Here is an 18,335-nt window from a genome sequence, read left to right on the forward strand (position 1 = left end):
TTACACATCAGTGACAACTGGTCACTTGGCAGCTTAACTTTTTCATGATGGCTCATTAGTAAAGACAATGTTAAGACCACAGCAGGAAATATGGAGTAGTAATGATAACTGCCCTCTAATCCTAGTAGATCCTCTGTTGGTACAAAATTTGAAGGCAACACTAGGGAAGGGTAGTCTCAGGAGCCCATGCCCAGATGTCTTAAGCGTAGTACTTCATTAACAACCTGCAGCTGATCAGTGTGCTCTGATCAGGTGGGGTGAGGTGGGGCTTTGCTGGGTTTTGTTTTGTTGGGTTTTGGTTTTCTTCAGCTGGATTTTGTTTGTCTTGAAATGTAGGTTTTCTTGAGCCCTTTTAAAGGCAAGACAAGTCTAAAATGCTTCTAGAGGAAAAATAATGACTCAAGAGCATGTCTTACCATTCTCCCTTTCAGAAGTGAGGGGAAAACCAAAATCTGAACGTTCTGCTCAACTCAAAACAGTTGATTCTATGATTACTACACCCAACAGTTGGTTGCTTGCTCGTAGAACATCGGCCAGGAAGGAGACTCAGGAGACAAACAAAACTAACTCCTACCTATTTAGAACCTCTTCTTTTCCCATGACTGTTTTATGTCCACAAAGGTTGTTTTTGAAAAGCCTTGAATATTATATGCCCAAGGTTACACATCCAAGGTATGAGAGGACATAGCCATCCCTCTTTCAAACAAATGTCAAGAGCCTTGTAAATAGTTCTTGCTCACACAAGGGCAAGCCTCCCTTCCCCCCCTTCCTTCCCACCTTTCCTTTTAAGCATTTCTTGGGTGGGTGAAATAAGACAAAGATGTTTCTCTTGGTACAATGTTGAGAGGTAATTTGTAAGAATTAAGAAAAACTGTGGGAGTCATCTGGCTTTTTTCAAAATGTAATCAAGGACCCTGCGTCCAGATTTTTTAGTAGGAATTTCAGTGATGTAAGCATTACTCTGGTGCAAATATCTTCCATTTAAGTTATTTGAGTAGAAGCTCTTTCTTTGACCAGATTTACTGCATTGCACGGAAATAAACTACCTTTCAGGGCTTGGACCTGAGTCTGCCACAGTCACGGAAACAAGGATGAGAGAATTTAAGATTAGAGAACATTAGCATTGAAAACAGAACGACTATATTCTCAACTCGTACACACTTTGAAAGGAAAATTAATTTGATTGGTTGCTATACAAATAGCTTTCATACTGACAAAGACCTAAGCACCAACTTTGGGATGTTTAAGTTACAGAGGATATAGACTTCCCATATATTTTATCTTCCATTTCTCATTGAGTAGCTTTAACATAAGAATACAGTGTTCATAATCAAGTAGCAGAAAATATTTCAGGCGAGTCCTACATGCTTTAAAACTTGTCTTTGTTCAGGCTTCCATGTGACTGAAAATCAAATTCAAGAGGAAGCCTGCGGCTTTATCATGATCAAATAGTGATACACTGGTTTTGTCTTTTTGCATAGTTAGAAACCTTGCATTGTTACAAACCTTTTGTGTGCTACACATCTTACTACACAATAGTTCAGATTACCTTTTTAAGGAGAGACTCAGTCCACATGTGAAAAGCATACTGTGTCAACAGACTGGACCTTCTCTTCACACTTTAACTTTTAAACAACTCTGGAGCAATTTTTGAGACAGACAATAGTAGTACTGCTCGATGATAGTGGTCTCTTATGCTACTTACAGTAATTTACTTACCAGGAAGATTATGCCACTTGTTTACAGCAAATAGCCTATTTGCAGTAACTGTGATCACAGCAGGAGTGGCCAGACCAGGCTGAGTGTTGGCTGCTACATGAGTGACAGGGGAGTTGGATGGGAACTTTAGAACCATGATAACATCCTGTTGAGCTTGGTCTGTGAACATCAACGGGCTCTGCAGGAGGAGATACTGTTGAGTGCACACAACAAGAACCCAAATACACAGGAAAAGAAAACAGGGGGAGGAGAAGACAGGACAAGAGAAGGAAGATTGGATTAAAACATGCAAGATCCAACAGCAGCTGCAGTGAAAAGCAAATGCAGTAATAGCAGACAGGCTTGTGGAAACAATAATTTTGGGTAGAAAAACCTACAAGTACACGGGCCCTGCTAAACACAGCGTGTCTATATTCAAACTTTGCTACAGATCAGAGCAGACTAAACTAAAAGTTTCCAATCACCTATCTCTGCCAAAAGAATTCTCCTTCATATCTGCGGAGATAGCATGTCAAGGAAAGCAACGCCAAACTAGGAGGGAATTAAAAAAAAAAAAGTGAGCAACAGAAATTCCTGCTCCCAGAGATTGTCTCAAGTTGCACTAAATTGGCAGACTGCAATTCTTTACAAGCCAGATGAGAACATGAAAGCACATTAAAATAAACAGATACACACATACACTAGATATATGTTCTGTATATATTTCTGGTGTACAAAAATAAGATTTATGAATGCAAAGTAGAAGACTTCATTGCAAATGTGTTTCAAAGGCCAAACATAATTAAATGCAGTTGTAAAGAATATAAAGTGGACGTGATTACAGACACTACCCTGCGTTGTTTCTAGAAATCCTAAAGGGAGGGAATGAATCCAGACTCTCATTTTCAACATAATATTTTTAGGGTTAAGTTGAAAAGTTTAACAACTTTTTAACACAGCTCTCTAACAATACTGCAAATGTTGAAACAAAATATCAAGGACTTTAGATCCGGATATCAAACATAGGAAGGAAAAACAAAACTTAATGGATTTGTGATTGTGTGGTGTACCTAAAAAACAGAACAACTGAGAAGAACTGTGGTGTACCTACAAAAGTAGAAATACAACCATCTTAGTCACCAGTAGCCATACTGCTCTAGTATTTGTAATTTTCTAATAACTGAATTAGAACACTAATGAAGTGGTCTTGGCTATTTTCCACCTGCAATATTTCATTACATATATGTGTATGTAAGTGCATACATTTAACATACATTTATACAGAACTAATAAAAAAATTAAATACATTTGCATTTTTATTATCACTCCTTTTTAAAAAGTTATTAAGAGTACTTAGAAAAACATATTGCTCTATGAATTCCTATTTACAGTCTTTGCATAAAGGTGTAAATAAAAGCAACTAATAAGCTACCCAGACACCCTTCTGAGCAAGTGGCTAAAAGCCAATCAATATTATGAGTTAATCCTCCCTGGATGCTCATTCAATTAAAGGTGTCAGTAATGCCTCATCTGATGTGGCCTCAATTAAATCCAGCTATCTGATGGTTGAAAACACAAGGGGATACAGCAACAGCAGCAAACCCAGACAAATAGGCAGCCTTCGTGTGACTGCTAATTACTACACCTGGTGTATATTATGGCTTGTGCGCTTAACGCAGCACGTGGTAGCTTTCTGTTCAGCTGTATTCATGCATATGTGCACACGCACACACATGAAAACCGAAAACTCAGTAAATAACCCAACTACAAATAATCCAAAGTTGTGACAGGAAAAACGTCCTTAACTGCATTTCAGCTGCAGGAATACCACTGTCAAAACCACTTAATACAGCGCTATTATAAAATCCGGTGTTAATTGACACAAAACTGGTCAAAGCAAGCGGAGAACCAAGAGTTTTTTTCTGCACGCACCTCAGTCCAAAAAACTCAGAGGAGTCAGAAACAGTTAATTTACCAGAATTTAACTTCTTCCATTACATACTTCACTAATTCAGCATCATGAAAAATATTATGATAAACCCCTCCAAACTGCTTCCTGCCATCAACTTCATATAACAATGGGTCTGACAAACATGTTAACAATCAACTCCTTGAGTTCCTCCTCTTCCTGAAACAAATCCCTCTGAACCAGGACACATGCCTAGTGCATGGCACTGTGACAGATGGACACACATATAGCATGTAGTTGCATGATGAGAGAGCCCTTGGGCTGCCCAACATCCCTGTTAACTGGGCTCTTCTGGAAGAGGGAGCCTTGCGGGTTGTGCACACAAGTAACTGCAGTGGTCTACAGCCCTAGGAGGTGCAATCATAGAATCATTTCAGTTGGGAAAGACCTTTAAGATCATCAAGTCCAACTGTTAAGGCAGCCATGGGTCAGCAGGTCACAACTGGGCACAATTGGCTCTGTCCAGCCAGCACAAGGGATTCCAGGGCAGGAGCACGTCAACAGCACAGCTGTCCAACCGTAGCGTGTGCTGGCTGCAGAAAGGGTGGTGGGGATTAGGGGGACAGGCAGACGAGCTAGTCTCAGGTACAACACACGACACGTTTGAGAAAGGCTAGTAACTTAATTTGGCAAGAAAGCTTACACTTCTTAGCCTCCTATATCACAAGGTTTGTAAGCTCCTTTGGGAACTTTTCAGATTTTTGTGTGGTTTTTCTAAAAGCTTTTGCACTTCAGGTACGTTTTTGATCTAATAACTTTAGGCTGCTTGAGTAGGACATACCTCTTACAGAACATATCAGAAGAAAATGTATTTTTTTTATATTTCAGCATAAAATGTCCAACTTAAAAATCAGGGAATGTAACCTTTTGAAAACCTTGTGAATTAGCACACTATGTGTTCCACTTGTCACAGTATCACTTAACATACTGAGTTCTGGATCTATGACAACATAAATGATACTTTAGATGCAAGGACTGCACACAACATGATAGGGAAAGTAATCAGTAATAAAATAATAGTTTGTATAATAAAATTATATTAGACACAAGTAGAGGTAAAAGGGAAAACATGTTAATGCTTGCTGCCTGGATTTTATCACTCTAGCTTTACTGCAAAACACATTTAGTCACATTCTTTGCTATGTAAGTTTCAGCTCATGAATTCCTAGTAATCCTGGTTTTAGGGGAAAACCTATGCCTGGGGGAAAAGACAAGGAAGTTCCACCTCCTAAATCCATGCTTCTTGGGGAATCTGCCAAAGATTAACTAAATTGTCTCCATGATGACTGGCTCTCACCTGTACAGGTATGGTATTAACAAAATCTACTGATGAAGTGTTCTTAGATTACACTGACAAAAAAAGGTCTGTACTAGAAATCAATACAATCCTTTCAGCAATAAATAAAATGATAGTTAAGCACCGCATACACTCTGAGTCCACCAAAACCGTAACTCATCTGCTGTTTTTAATAACACGATTCTGCGACCACATAAAAGCAAAGCGAAGTGGCTGGTTCTGTAACTTTAAGATAGCAAAGGAAGTGAGCAAAATGGCAGGTCACAAAGAGTTAACGTGCTACTTACCACCTGCATGGCAGAACTTCTGGGAGGATGTGGTTCTATGAGCAGTTGGGAAGGGGTCTGTCCAAAACTTCGTATTTGAGCTTCAACAGCCTGGAAAAGGCAAAGGCAGGTTTGCATGTTAAGAGGTGCTAATTACAGGCAATAGAACCGTAACTGTCACCTGAAAATGTCATTCCACACTTCTGGCTTGTTTCATGTTGAAAATCAACCCCGTGTGTTCGCTGTGGGGCTAAGTGCTTGGCACTGGTACTAAGAATGAGGTAATCATTTTAGTACTGTGGATGCTATTTCCATGAGAAACTGCAAAACCTCATCCTGCTCAATGATATTAAACAGAAACGAGCTATTATAATCATGGCTCCATTTTTCCTTTCTAACACTGGCTTATCCTGTTTGTAACATAACTCAGAAACAAAAGTTAATTTTTTAAAAGTTTCTATAGGCATTAAGAGTGTTCTACTTTCTATTTAGACTCCATTGCCTAGTTTCACAGCAAGAACTACAATGAAAATGACACTGAGCTTTTCTTATTTTCATTCTTATTCAAAAAGAGCAGACAACTTTAGGATACATTAAACTACCGACAGCAAGACTAATGTTAAATGTAGCTAAATTTTTTTTTAAAAAGTTCTCTATATCTTCAGCAAAATGCCTTAACACTTATGCCATAAGGCATACATGAAAATACCATCTCATGCTTAGTGATTTTTTAAAAATCATTATTCTGAAATGTATGAACTCATACCACTTGCCTAGGCATGTCCAACTGTTTTTTCCATGTTGCACACATATTGGCCTACTGGCTTAAAGATAAAATCAAGCACCCAAACTTCTTGTCAGCCAGGCCCCCACACTATCCACAGAAACAGGCTAATACCACAGAAAGTCTTGAATCATGCAGCTTTGATTCAATCTCTTTCACTGTGAGGCATTCACAAGTCCTACTTTCAAAAGAAGTCCTGAGAGTCGGACCCTTCAAAAAATTGTTTTTAATGGGATACTTGAATGCTAAAACACAAAACCACCCACCACTTTTCTGCTATTAGAATACCATGTTTTTCTCTCATTCTTCTCTTCTGTGATTCAACATACCTTGAGGCTCCCTACATTCATAATCCTGTTCTATTTTTTAGCCACTCATTAAAATTTCTGAGACAATGGAATAACACTTATGTTGATCTTATTCTTACAAACAACTAGTTTTAGATAATAATAAAGAATATTACTAGGACCCACAATCTTCTCCTGTTCGAGAAATAAAACCAGAAGTAGAATGCACCTGTGGACTTAAGACCATCAGAAATAATCATCCTCTGAGAGGAAACATGCTGTCCAAATCAGTTGACCTTCTTACATTTGGCAGGGCTTTTGAAACATCTGAACTCACCAGAACACAAGCTGCAATTATGCTATGGACAGATTCTAATGCTCTTGCCCATGCTGGGAAGCAATCTTCAAAGAACTGGTGAATAAGCAAGTTTATAAAAAAGCTGTCTCTTCAAGGAACAGCAATATCAGAGTTGTGAAACACTAAGGCTCAGTAAAACCATCAGAGTTCTCTTTCTAGTAATGGGACATGCTACATTAAAATTCAAATCTGGGCTTTTGTGACTCAAGACATCAAGGGAATCACAAGAGCATAGAATCTGGGGTTCCTTAATACATGAGGCATTAACAAAGAAACAGCATACTGGTCAGCAGCTTCCTATAAAAAGATGTTAGTTTCCAAAAAATCCAGATTAAAAAGATTTGCCTACATTACTTGCAGATTGAGTGGAATATTTTTACTAGCAACTGGGAATTATATATTGCGTTGAGGGTACAACAAGAACAACAAAGGAGGAACTGAATGCAGACAGCCCTGGATGTCAGTAATTCTGTGCTTGCTAAAATCTTTAGGGCAAATCTACAATAAGGTCTACTATTTATTTCCTATAAAGCATATATACAATATATTATTCAAAATGAGTAAGATATTCTTGAAGCACAGCTCCCATGCATTTCTTGCAGAGCTGAAAATTGAATAGATAAAAGCAGGAAAAAATAAGCTTCAGATTTATTAACTTCCTTGTACGTTGACGTATAATCAGTACAGACACTTCCATTCCCAAATAGCCCATATTCAGTACTTAAAGGGAGTAAGAATGTTGTCTTACCCATAAAATCCAGTATGTCCTTTAATTCCCAATGCTACCACTACAAACTATACTCTCTTACATAGCATCAATACTTAGAAAGGGAAGATGAAACACAAGATACCATATACCAATGCAGAACATTTCAAATACTTCAAATACATTCACCATAACATGAGCCCAAACTGATGTAGAATGAAAATCAGATGTTATAATGGCTTTAACCACTGAAAGATCAGCAGTCAGAGCACTATTTTCCACGACCTAGATCTCAGAGGAACTCACCACCTTCCAGCAACACAAAAACTGGAAGAGACACAGTTATGATTCCACTGCTTACTCACATACACTACTCTCACCATTATCACGCTCCTAGACCACACACAGCAGCAGCAGAGCAGCTGTTTGTCTCCCATCCAGCCCCAGTGCAGAAGAGAGTGTCTCTGGGATATTAAAACCAAGTATAAAATATTCTACTCAGCCCACAAACAGAGAGTCATTGCCTGCTTTCACATGGTGCTCTGTCAGAATTGGTGAAACTGCTGACCAACAGGACAATGATTTTGTCAAAGCCTGCCTTAGAGGACCACAAATTTTCCATTTTCAGTCTTCAACAGACAATTTCTTTGTTCATGTTTATGATGTAGCGTGAGTTTGGGATTTACAGTTTCAGCACAAACAAGTCTTTTAGACTCATTAAGCTCCATCTAATCCTTCCAAAAAATACAAGAGTCTACATTTTGAGGATTACAGTAGCCCCCTGACACAATCTTTCCCTTTTTAGCCAAGAGAACCAGGAAAAATGTACATTCAGATCATGTCCTACCACAGGTATCAAGGTTTTGTAAAACATGAAAACTACATTGATGAAAGCTACAGATACTGGTATCTGTATACGTCCTCTTTACTGACACTTCAGAGATCCAAAAGAAATTTGAAAAACTATTGAGTAAAGGCATCAACACTTGGACAGTTATGGCTAGACACAGGGACTACAGTTCAGCATCAAAACCTTTTGCATTCCTTTTAATTACCAAGAAAAAAAGTAAAGATTTCTTTACTTCACTTCAGCATTTCTTAATTATGACCAGAAGAGCATACTAGCAACCCCAAATGATTTCCTTTTCCCAGACTGTACTCAAAGTCAATCCAGATGTCAGCTCCATGTTCTGATGATGTCTCAGTCAGAAGGATCACAGACAGAAGGATGCAAGATGACCTCCCTCTGTCAGCAGAAACATGTGATGGTGAAGCTAGAATCAATCCCCATTCTCTCAATTTGCATAACAACCAAAAGAGAAATACAGGGCATTTTAGTCACCAGATGTCACTCAGACTTTTGTTCAACCTGTCAAAGAAAATCAGCTAGAAGCAGGGAATCTTTTCCTCAGAGAGATAATTAATATCTCCTTTGAAGAAAACAACCTACCACTTACCTGAAATATACAGTAAAATGGCCATGAGTCAAAAGTCACCAACTCACTTTCTAGGAAATTATAGCCCAGCTTCTAAATACTCTGCAAAAATGTATTACTAGTATTAGTTGGTATTACTAAGAGACACCCACAGCTGCCTCTAGTGGCAGAGGAAAGGCATGTATTCTCACATTGCAGAATCCCTCTGGAGCATATAGCCACTTAGATTACTGTAGGTTGAAATATTTGGGAACTGGCACAACTGGTTTCACATCTATTAAAGGCACTATACAACTGGAAAGGATAACCTTTGTTTGAAAGATATCTTTAGTGCCATGAACTCTTATCTCTCAAAGCATGCTGCATATCACAAAGTAAAAGATAATATCATTCAACATTTTGTTTCACTGCTTCTCAAATATCTCAGTAAAATAGCCTTCTTGCTGTTAAATCCTCTACAAAATCAAAACTTTGATAAGGCCAGAATTGTTCCAGATGCTACAACAAGAAGTAATAAAGTGAAACAAGGTAACTAACCCTTTACAATAATCTACACAGTATGCATCTCAAACCACATACTTAGATGATAAACATGCTATTTCAAATGTTAATTAATTTATAAGTATGAAAGCCATAAGCAAACTTCACAAGTTAACATTTATCAGATTACCACGATAACCTGCTCCTAAAAAAGTCTCCTGGATCCTCCCCTCTTTTCCTGCATGGTGGGAAGGGAAGAAGGGGAATACGGAAGTAAATTAAAAGAGGAAGAGTGAATAACCTGAAAACTTGGCTTAGCTATAATGTGGCTTCTGGCCACTGTTTAGTACAGATATTTTCAGTCCCTGAACTTACCCTCTAATCTAACTGTGAAGAAAGTTAATTCAACAGTATGCAGTACCCACCAAATACGGCTGTAAATTTTTTGGGAAGGAGGGTGATGGGGAGGTTGAACATATGGATGCAGTTAAGGTAAAAACAGATGTTTGTTACTTTTCTTTGCAGCAACACTCAGAAACTAAGTCAAAATTGCTTTTTTTTCATGTTTATGTCTGAAAGAACTATAAAATTAAATACGAGGGAGGGTGGGTGGAGGGGGAACTGCAGTGAGTGTCACAGAGAAAGAATGAAATGGTCTCTAGTTTTGAACTCAAATCCTGAAGTGAAGGCCCATATAGTTAAAAGGCAAGACGTACACCATTTAACTACAGATTTAAAGACCCTTGGAGTCTCAGAAGTTGCTTTCATCATGCCTACTCAGACACAAAACACCAAACTGTCTGAAGACTCTAACAGCACAGCATTGCCATGCTAAAATGTACGCCTCCGTCCGAATGCATAGGCTACAAATTCAGTGTTCACTGCAAAGAGGCTACTTTAGTCAATGTGCCTTTAAAGATCTGCACTGAAGTATTTCCAGTTACTTTTCAAATCCATAAAATTTAATTGCCAAACATTTGAAAGTCCAGGTGAAATAGCATCATGCATTTTAACAGATATTCTCTTCAGCATACGTGTTTGGGGCAGAAAATGTTTTGGATTCATCCTCCATCTTTCTACCCAGTCTTTATGTCTAGAAAATAAGAGCCCTTGCAAAAATAATTACTTTGGCTCTCTGCCGCTCCTACCTCACTTTTCAAAATTCAAAAAGGTTTACACACATGTTCCTCAGTGATTTCTATTGGCTTGAGCAATACGCAATTATGATTACTTGCTTTCCCCTTCCTTCCACCCAGATGTTGCTTTACAGCACCAGAGAACACGGAATATTTGACAGGTTTTCCCTCGGACAGTGAAGCTGAATGGCTTAGCGGCCAACTGACTAGCTCCTTTCCCCATGGGATAGTGATTAAAATCCAGCTCTGGTAACAAGTGATCAGAAAACCTCTTCTGACCAGATAGTCATTTACAGTCCCGCAGTAAGATTCTTAGTTAAATTCCTCACAGACTAAAGAGACACAGATAACGGTAACCCGAGAACAAGCATGATTCATAATAATTAGATAAAATTGCTGAAAATAAGCTAAAGATTGTAGAAGAGAAGCTCTTTGCAGTATCATTTCCCCTTGTTTCATAACAATCCCCGTCAGATCAAGATTGTGAAAAATGGGGAAAATGCTTTTCTGAAACAGGCAATGTATACGCTGGCTGACTGTACACCTGCCCTGGGGACAGTGCACTGCACTTGACCCGGGGAAAAAAAATACAGCGCTAAAATGATAATATCATAAATTCACACACTCCCATCCTCTGTTCTAAACATAAAATGAGCAGCCTAATTTCTTCATGCCAAAGCAGAAAAAAATTTCTCTTGTTTCAGCCTTGCAAATCGACCTTTTTATATTGAATCACTTCAATTGTTTTGTTTAACACTGTGCTATTCACTTAACATAGTGTTTTAAAGAAAATTGCCTACACTAGCTTTGAAACGTAACAAATGGCAGAGGAGGGAAGGGAGCAAGGAGAGAAGAAAGGCCACAGAAAAGACACTGCAAGATCAAGAGTTGCACGCTGTTCTCTAGGTATCATTAAAAATGCCTGCAAAATATTTGGGATACACCCTCTGTTAACCAAGCTGGGTGTAAAAGGTGCCTGTTGCAGCCCGCTAATGAAGTTCCTCCTTCAACTCAAGTAACACAAGCTTCAGAACTGAAGTGTGGGCAGAAATACTGTCAATAACCTGCAGAGGGGGACATTATGAGGGTACAGCAGCAAGTTGCGGCAGAGTAAAACGTGTGCAACCCTTGCCCTGCTGCGGTGCAGTAGGGATATGTGCAACAAAACCAAGCCCGCCTCATCACACAAGAAAACAACCTCAAAATGTAGATGTGAAAGCCATCAAATATAAATGAAGCACAGATATATTTTTTAAAAAAAATCACATCTTTGTAGCTTTCCTGCAAGGAACATCTTTTTCTGTTTTCTTTCTTTTTTTTTCCTTGTAATTTCAGTTCCTTCTGTCTGCTTAAAATACCATAGATGTCTATTTGGAAGTTGGATACTAGTCTAACCATTTGTCATTTATTAAATCCAAATTACTGTAGATCCCAGGGGGAAAAAGATTGTTAACCTACACAGAATTATTTTTTCTCTCAAAGCTATTTGAGATTCAACATATGAAAAATACTTTCTTCTGTTCACATCACAAAAAAAGCGTACAAGGGAGCACAGCACAGTGTATCTTCTACTACATCTTTAAAAACAAAAACCACTAACCCAGCTCTTAAATTACATTAAGAAATTTTCTGTGAGAATAAAGGAAAATGAAGTCTTTTTGCCAGACAAATCAGTACGACAATTAAATGGCAGTCATTAAAGTAAAACAGGAAGTAATCACAGTTTGTGAGAATACAAATAGATCCCCCTCAGGGCCATGGAAGTTGCTCCAATTTGAATATATACATTCCAGGCATATTAAGCAGAGGCATAGCACGGCCTGGCTGCAATCTCTAGCTCACGCAGCTGTCCGTCTACTGCAGCGTAATCCCAGCTGCCAATCTGAAAGAAACCAGTTAGTCAGAGCAGACACAACCAACAGAAACAAATGTCACTCAATAATGTTCAGAGGCACTGGGTTCATGGATAATTTCAAACAGTATCTCTGTCTGGAGCACTGATGTGCTCATTCAAAACACCTAAATCTTTGGCTACTGGAAAGAAGCAGATAAAACAACTGGAACTAGAAAAACAGGTCTGGTAGTACTTCAAAGAGACTTACCAGAAAAAAAAAAGAAGAAAGGGGGAGGGGAGGAAGGGAAAGTTAAGATGAATTTAAAGACCTGCAAATAAAACTGGATTCAGTACAAGCAAAACCTTAAGCAGCTCTGGGACATTTCTAAAAATAGAACAGTCTCCATTTCATCTGAGCACCAAAATCAAAATTGCTTCATGTGTCTCTTTGCTATGGCAGCTGAACATTTCAGGAGAGCAACTCATTGCTTTCATTTGAAATCAATAATTGGCACAGAGAAAGTAGTGGCATTGCCACACACAACACTTTGAAACCGTTGTCAGCATTAGTCATTCAGTCCTCTACATAGCTAAATATAATCTTTATAATTTTCTACCTTCACGTAGTCTATCTGCTACTTAGCTGACTCCTAATTTTCTGATATAAATCTTTTTCCTCTGGAATAAAAATCTATCTGTTCCAATCTGTTAGCATTCCATGGAATTTCTTCACCCTTCATGCCATCTCTTTATTACACAAGAAGGCTTCATTAAAATAAAACATTTCAGTCTGAAAGAGGCTAATACACAGATGTAAAAATCCAACACCTAGTGGTCTTTAAACTGGCTGATGTGATCACCTTTCAGAACCTGCAACAATTGTGGATCAAAAACAAATAACTCATTTTGCTAAGCTAAGAAATAAATTGATATAAGTCACTACTACTAGCCGGAAGACTAAACCAGCGGTTTTCAGAGCATGGGCACAATATTATCTCAGAGTCTTCTACTGCAATGAATGAAGTTTTTGCTATCATTTTAAAAATTGTAACATTTAACTAAGACTTGAATTTTGGACACTGCTTGAGGAAAAGCACCTTTGGCATGACAGCAAGCTTACTCACTCAAGAAGCATCCTACTGTTCAAATATAACTAATAACTAATATAATACAGTTTGGTAAGCAAATACCACATGACATCTACAGACACAGTGGGAGCACTGATGAACTAGACACCTTAGGCTGCAATGAGAAAATACAGTGAAAACACTCCAAACAAAAATTTTTAGTTTCACAATTACAGTGAAAGTCAATACAGATACTGTTTCAACTACATAAAGAGCCTGCACATAATTGAAGCATGCTGATGATATAAAAAATAATAAAATTTTTGTAGCCTGTTCACTTCCATGATTGATTCAAGGCTAAAAGACCTAGTGTCTGGTAACTACAGCTATTACACACTAGTATATCTCATCCTTTCCCTAAAATACACAAAAGAGAAAAAAAGTTAAAAAATTAATAACACTTTCTATTAAAAAATGTTGGTTTTGAAGGCTTTTGAACATTACCTTTTTCCACCTCTTGTTTACTTTTTGATAGCCCTTTTTATTTAATGCTGGCCAACAAATATGTCAGCTCTCTAAGACTGACTGGCCAGGCACGAATGAAAATGTAAAGAGCCCAGGGGGTCTCAAGGCCTCTCTGGCTCTGATAGATCCACAAGACAGGTCAAGCAAGAAGAGGTGAGGGAACTGACTGCACTCAAAATTTCTATCCTTCGAATTTCAATCAGGGGCTGAGAGAAAAAGCATTCGGAGCTGAAAAACTGATTTACATGAGTAACCTTTTTCCTAAAACCTTTACTACTTCCAGCCAAAGCAGTTGTTTGTTTCTTATTTATATTAATCCTTATACATTAGGCATCTCAGTTCTACTTTAATTAACTCTAAAATATCACTCTCTTTTCTGCTGGAGAGAGAAACAGAAACACCAGCTAAAATTAGAATCTATTCTGTAATGAAGGACAAAAAAAGAGCATCCAGGTCAGATTATTTTCTGGATCAAAACCTAGTTGAAGACTTTTATGTCTGTTTCTAAGCACTGCAATACACACATAAGACAAAGAGCAGTAAACTCCCATTTGTCATGTCAAACTCTGGGCTGAGTGGAATCAAAGAAGTGCCACACCTCCCAGATACCACAGTAAACACTTTATGCTCATTTTTGCCTATTTGCTCCAACACCACAGATGGGGCACGCTGTGAGTAGGAAAATGATATAAACTCAGGGCAGAAATGACACTCCTGTTACTTTAGGGTTCCTTTTGCCAGAAGAAAATCCTCGTCTTCTTCTGGGAGAGTCCAGATGCCCAGACAAGCTGATTTCGTTGCAGCAGTGGTAGCTGTCCACATACATTAGCCTCAGAGGACCTGTCTCTGCTCCACAATCCTGCCCTGCAGACCTTCCTGGGTCAAGATTAGCATGCCGTTCCAGTTGACAAGTCCACCTCTCCTTAGCCATGGAACCAGTATGTTTCCTTTAACTATATTCTTCTTAATTCTGATTCCCTATAATGGTACTCTAATGTAGATGTGCAATTAAAACTAGACCAATTCTTAACACTTATTCGGCTTTTCACACTGTTCTTGTGCTGTACAACGTCAGGCATGCCATCTGTGCAACGCACTTGTGGCCAGAGATGATTCAAAGATTGTTTCTCCAGTACTTTGAATTTTGCCTGTATGAATTCACTACTTACTGAATTCAGCACATCTAAATTTACTGCTCTGTGACAGTACTTTTTAATCACTTGATCCTACTTTTTAATCACTTGATCCTACTTTTTAAAACTCATCACAGCCACAACAAAGACTGTTGCCCAACCTGCTAAAAACAGACTGATCGTTTTCCCAACTATTTAGCAAATGGTAACTATGCTATAAATACAAACTGTGTTTATACTTTGTGAAAGATTCACTGTTGTCAGAGTTCTCCGGTTGAGTTAGAGCTGAAATATGCTATTAACTCCCACCATGAACACAGCTAAAAGAGGGGCCAAAAATGCTTTCTCTGGGATAAGATATCAGATCTGCTACTGCTGTCATGAAACTGGGGTCATGTAAACTAAACATCCTTGCAACTTTGTTTGGAAAGCACAGAAGTCTCTCAAACTGTAAATATTTAAAAATAAAATCAGACTCATAAGAGATAGGTCTAAGATGCATAAAACTTACCCAAAGATATTAATCTCAGGCAATGTTTAAAAGCTATAATCCATAAAATAATTTATCCCATATGCCTTAAAACTGAAAATAAAAGAATTATTTCCTTTCTTTATATAATCAGAAGTGGCACATTCAAATAACACACCAAATGCTATGTCCAAGCTGATTTTTGAAACTCCTCCGTTCATACGGAAATAAAATATCATCAGCAGAAAGAAAGGTGCCGATAGAATGGAGAAAGCCGTGCTTCCTAATAATAAACAGACTACCTCTGTGTAACAAAAAGGCACCTTCTCTTCAAACAAAGTATAAAACAGCTGAATTGTCCAATGCTAAAAGCAAATAACTTACTGGAAGTATGTGGGTATTAACTGGATGGGACTTATTCTCATCTTTTTTCAACTACTATTGCTAATTTTAAACATATAAGTCTTCCTCAATTACTTAATTACAAAGATCACATCAGATGATATTTTAAAAATTATTTGGAGGATATGGTATGGTGCGTTTTGATAAGCACGGTACAAATTAAGTATGCTTCTTGAGGTTCAGGGATTCCTGTAGTAAATCAATGACTTATTCCCCAAGTAATACTTTGCCTTCCCACTATTCATCTCTTTTCTTTACGCTTAGCCAGTGTTTATGCTAGCTACACAGTGGTATCAGTGGAGAAATGGACTTTTAATTAGGAACTCCAAGTGCAACTCAGATTCACAATCACTCTTTGTTACACTACGCCAGAGACGATAGGAAAGGCTATTCTTCTGACAAAGACACTAATGGAATACCCACAAAACGGTCCAAGACACAAATTATTTTCTATGGATTGTGCTTCACCTCTGAATCAGTTTCTTGTCTGAATGGCTTAGATCTAATTCTACTTTTTTTTTTTCCTTTCCCCCATTCTTTCACAGCCATTGCAAAAAGAGAGCAGAATTTGTGATAAGAAGGTGCTGTGAATTCTCTCCAGAAGCACTGGGTGACATTTGTCCATGTTACTGTGACTCTTTACCTCTTCCAAACAGGCAACAAAAAAGCCCTTCCATGGCAGATGTTGTGATCGGGAGTTGCACAGATCAAAATGTGGTGTTCAAGAATGAGTCACCAGAAGGCAGTTGTATAGCATACCTCTGCTGGCGAATACCGTATTTTCAACCAGCAAGAGATGTGATATTTACCGCTTGCCAACTGAATAGCAACTTCCCTCTGCAGCTGAAGCCTCCTTCAGCGAGACACATGAGTGCAAAGGCCAGAGTCAATGACAATGCTGCTAGAACAGCTCAAGGGAAAAAGAAAGAGGGTGAAGGAATGGTCTCTGCAGGGACGAGTAGTGCACAGATATGCCTTGGATCTCTTGCCTTGCTTCTCCCGGTTGCAGTCCCCTTCCCCCACTGGCTGCGACTCAAACTCTCCTCTCTTGATCTACTCCCCTCCCCCTGAGATTTGCCTTTGAATTATGTAAGCCTTGTGCTCCCCGGGGTTTATCTGCCAAAAGGTAGCATGTGGCCCATGGTTTGCATTTTAGTTTAAAATTTTCTATTATGGCAGTCAGATCCTTTCAAAATACTTTACTTCCTTTATTCCCATAGGCAGAAAGAATGGCAGGAAAAAATTGTTCACAGCAGTACGAGAGGATGTTAAAGTTCTACATTTTCAGTTTAAAAAAAAAAACCAAAGGTGGAATATGGTTTTAATCAAGTAGTTTTCCTTCCTAGACGAGTGCTTCCTTCTTGTAATATATATAACCTGACTGCCTATAAAAATAAAGGTGCCAGTTGGAGCCATTTAGGAGACCTAAGGAAATTCTGCATTAACCTAAACTCCTCCACTCAATTCCTTCTACTATTATTCTGTGTGTGGCCTCTTCTGATGAGTTAGCTCACCATTATCCATACATATTTCTGTGAAGATACTTCAGAAACACACTCATCATAGGCTTCTCATTACTGATGTGGTCCAGGCTTAGCAGCGACCATCTATGTGGAGAAACTGCCATGGTTTAAGCACATTCTATTATTTCCATATGATACCTAAAAGCCTCAGTAACTCTTACAGTATACAGAACATTCTCCTTGGTTTAGGCTTGAAAATAAAACTTTTTTTTTCTGCTACGATTGTCCAGATTTTAACACGCAAACCCTGAACCTTATCGAGAAGAGAAAATCAAAAGCATCCTTTTTGAAATCAAGAAATCCAGAGTAAAATTTCTAGTTTAATCATTGCCTAATAAACAGATACTAAATCTGAGGGTGTTGTGCCTGCCTAAAAATACTGCTAATTGTCCAGGTCAGAAACTCATTTGGCCTCTACCCAGGAATTTGGTGGAGAAAAGAAGTCATATTTTCTGGCAAGCTGACTGAAGGAGAAAAATAAATGCTGATTGAAGCTGCTCAGCAGTACAGAACGTTAGCGCAGGTCCTCCGGGAGATGGATTAGTAAGCAGGAAGAAGGTGAGGCTGTCAAAGGTGCATGATAAATTCATTTAGCACATAGATACAGAGTGATTATGCACATAGATACACACACAAACATTTTTTATTACTTTCATCTCTACTCATAAGTAAAAACAGAATAACTCACCATTCCTGATGATCGTCATTAAATCTCTGCGCTGTCAATATCATACCAGAGCTGATCATACTTTCTATTTCAAATTGCACATGCATATTTACATGATACAAAAATACGCTTTATAAAATACATGTAAATAGCAAGGAATACATAACTAAACAGGAATCTCTTTGTTGTTTTCATTTTTGTATGCCACTCAATTCAGGCAGCACAGAACAAATCAAGAATAAGAAAGGCCACAGCGAAGTGCAATAAAAACATGACAAACTCAAAAGTAACCAAATAT

At 38.3% G+C, this 18,335-nt stretch overlaps 1 protein-coding gene across 1 annotated transcript in view; it reads right to left on the minus strand.

Annotated features, from left to right (window-relative positions):
• The window catches only part of LOC104281114 (lipopolysaccharide-responsive and beige-like anchor protein), a 50,350-nt gene extending 35,576 nt beyond the window's left edge, over positions 1-14,774 (minus strand). The window contains exons 1-3 of the mRNA XM_009878991.1: positions 14,565-14,774; positions 5,252-5,341; positions 1,720-1,912 (exon numbers count right to left, since the gene is read on the minus strand). Coding sequence (XP_009877293.1) covers positions 1,720-1,912; positions 5,252-5,341; positions 14,565-14,774 — 493 coding nt within the window. The remainder of the gene's footprint in view (positions 1-1,719; positions 1,913-5,251; positions 5,342-14,564) is intronic.
• Between the last annotated feature and the right edge of the window lie 3,561 nt (positions 14,775-18,335).

Source organism: Apaloderma vittatum, unplaced genomic scaffold (genome assembly GCF_000703405.1).
Source record: "Apaloderma vittatum isolate BGI_N311 unplaced genomic scaffold, ASM70340v1 scaffold19391, whole genome shotgun sequence".
NCBI classification, from domain to species: domain Eukaryota; kingdom Metazoa; phylum Chordata; class Aves; order Trogoniformes; family Trogonidae; genus Apaloderma; species Apaloderma vittatum.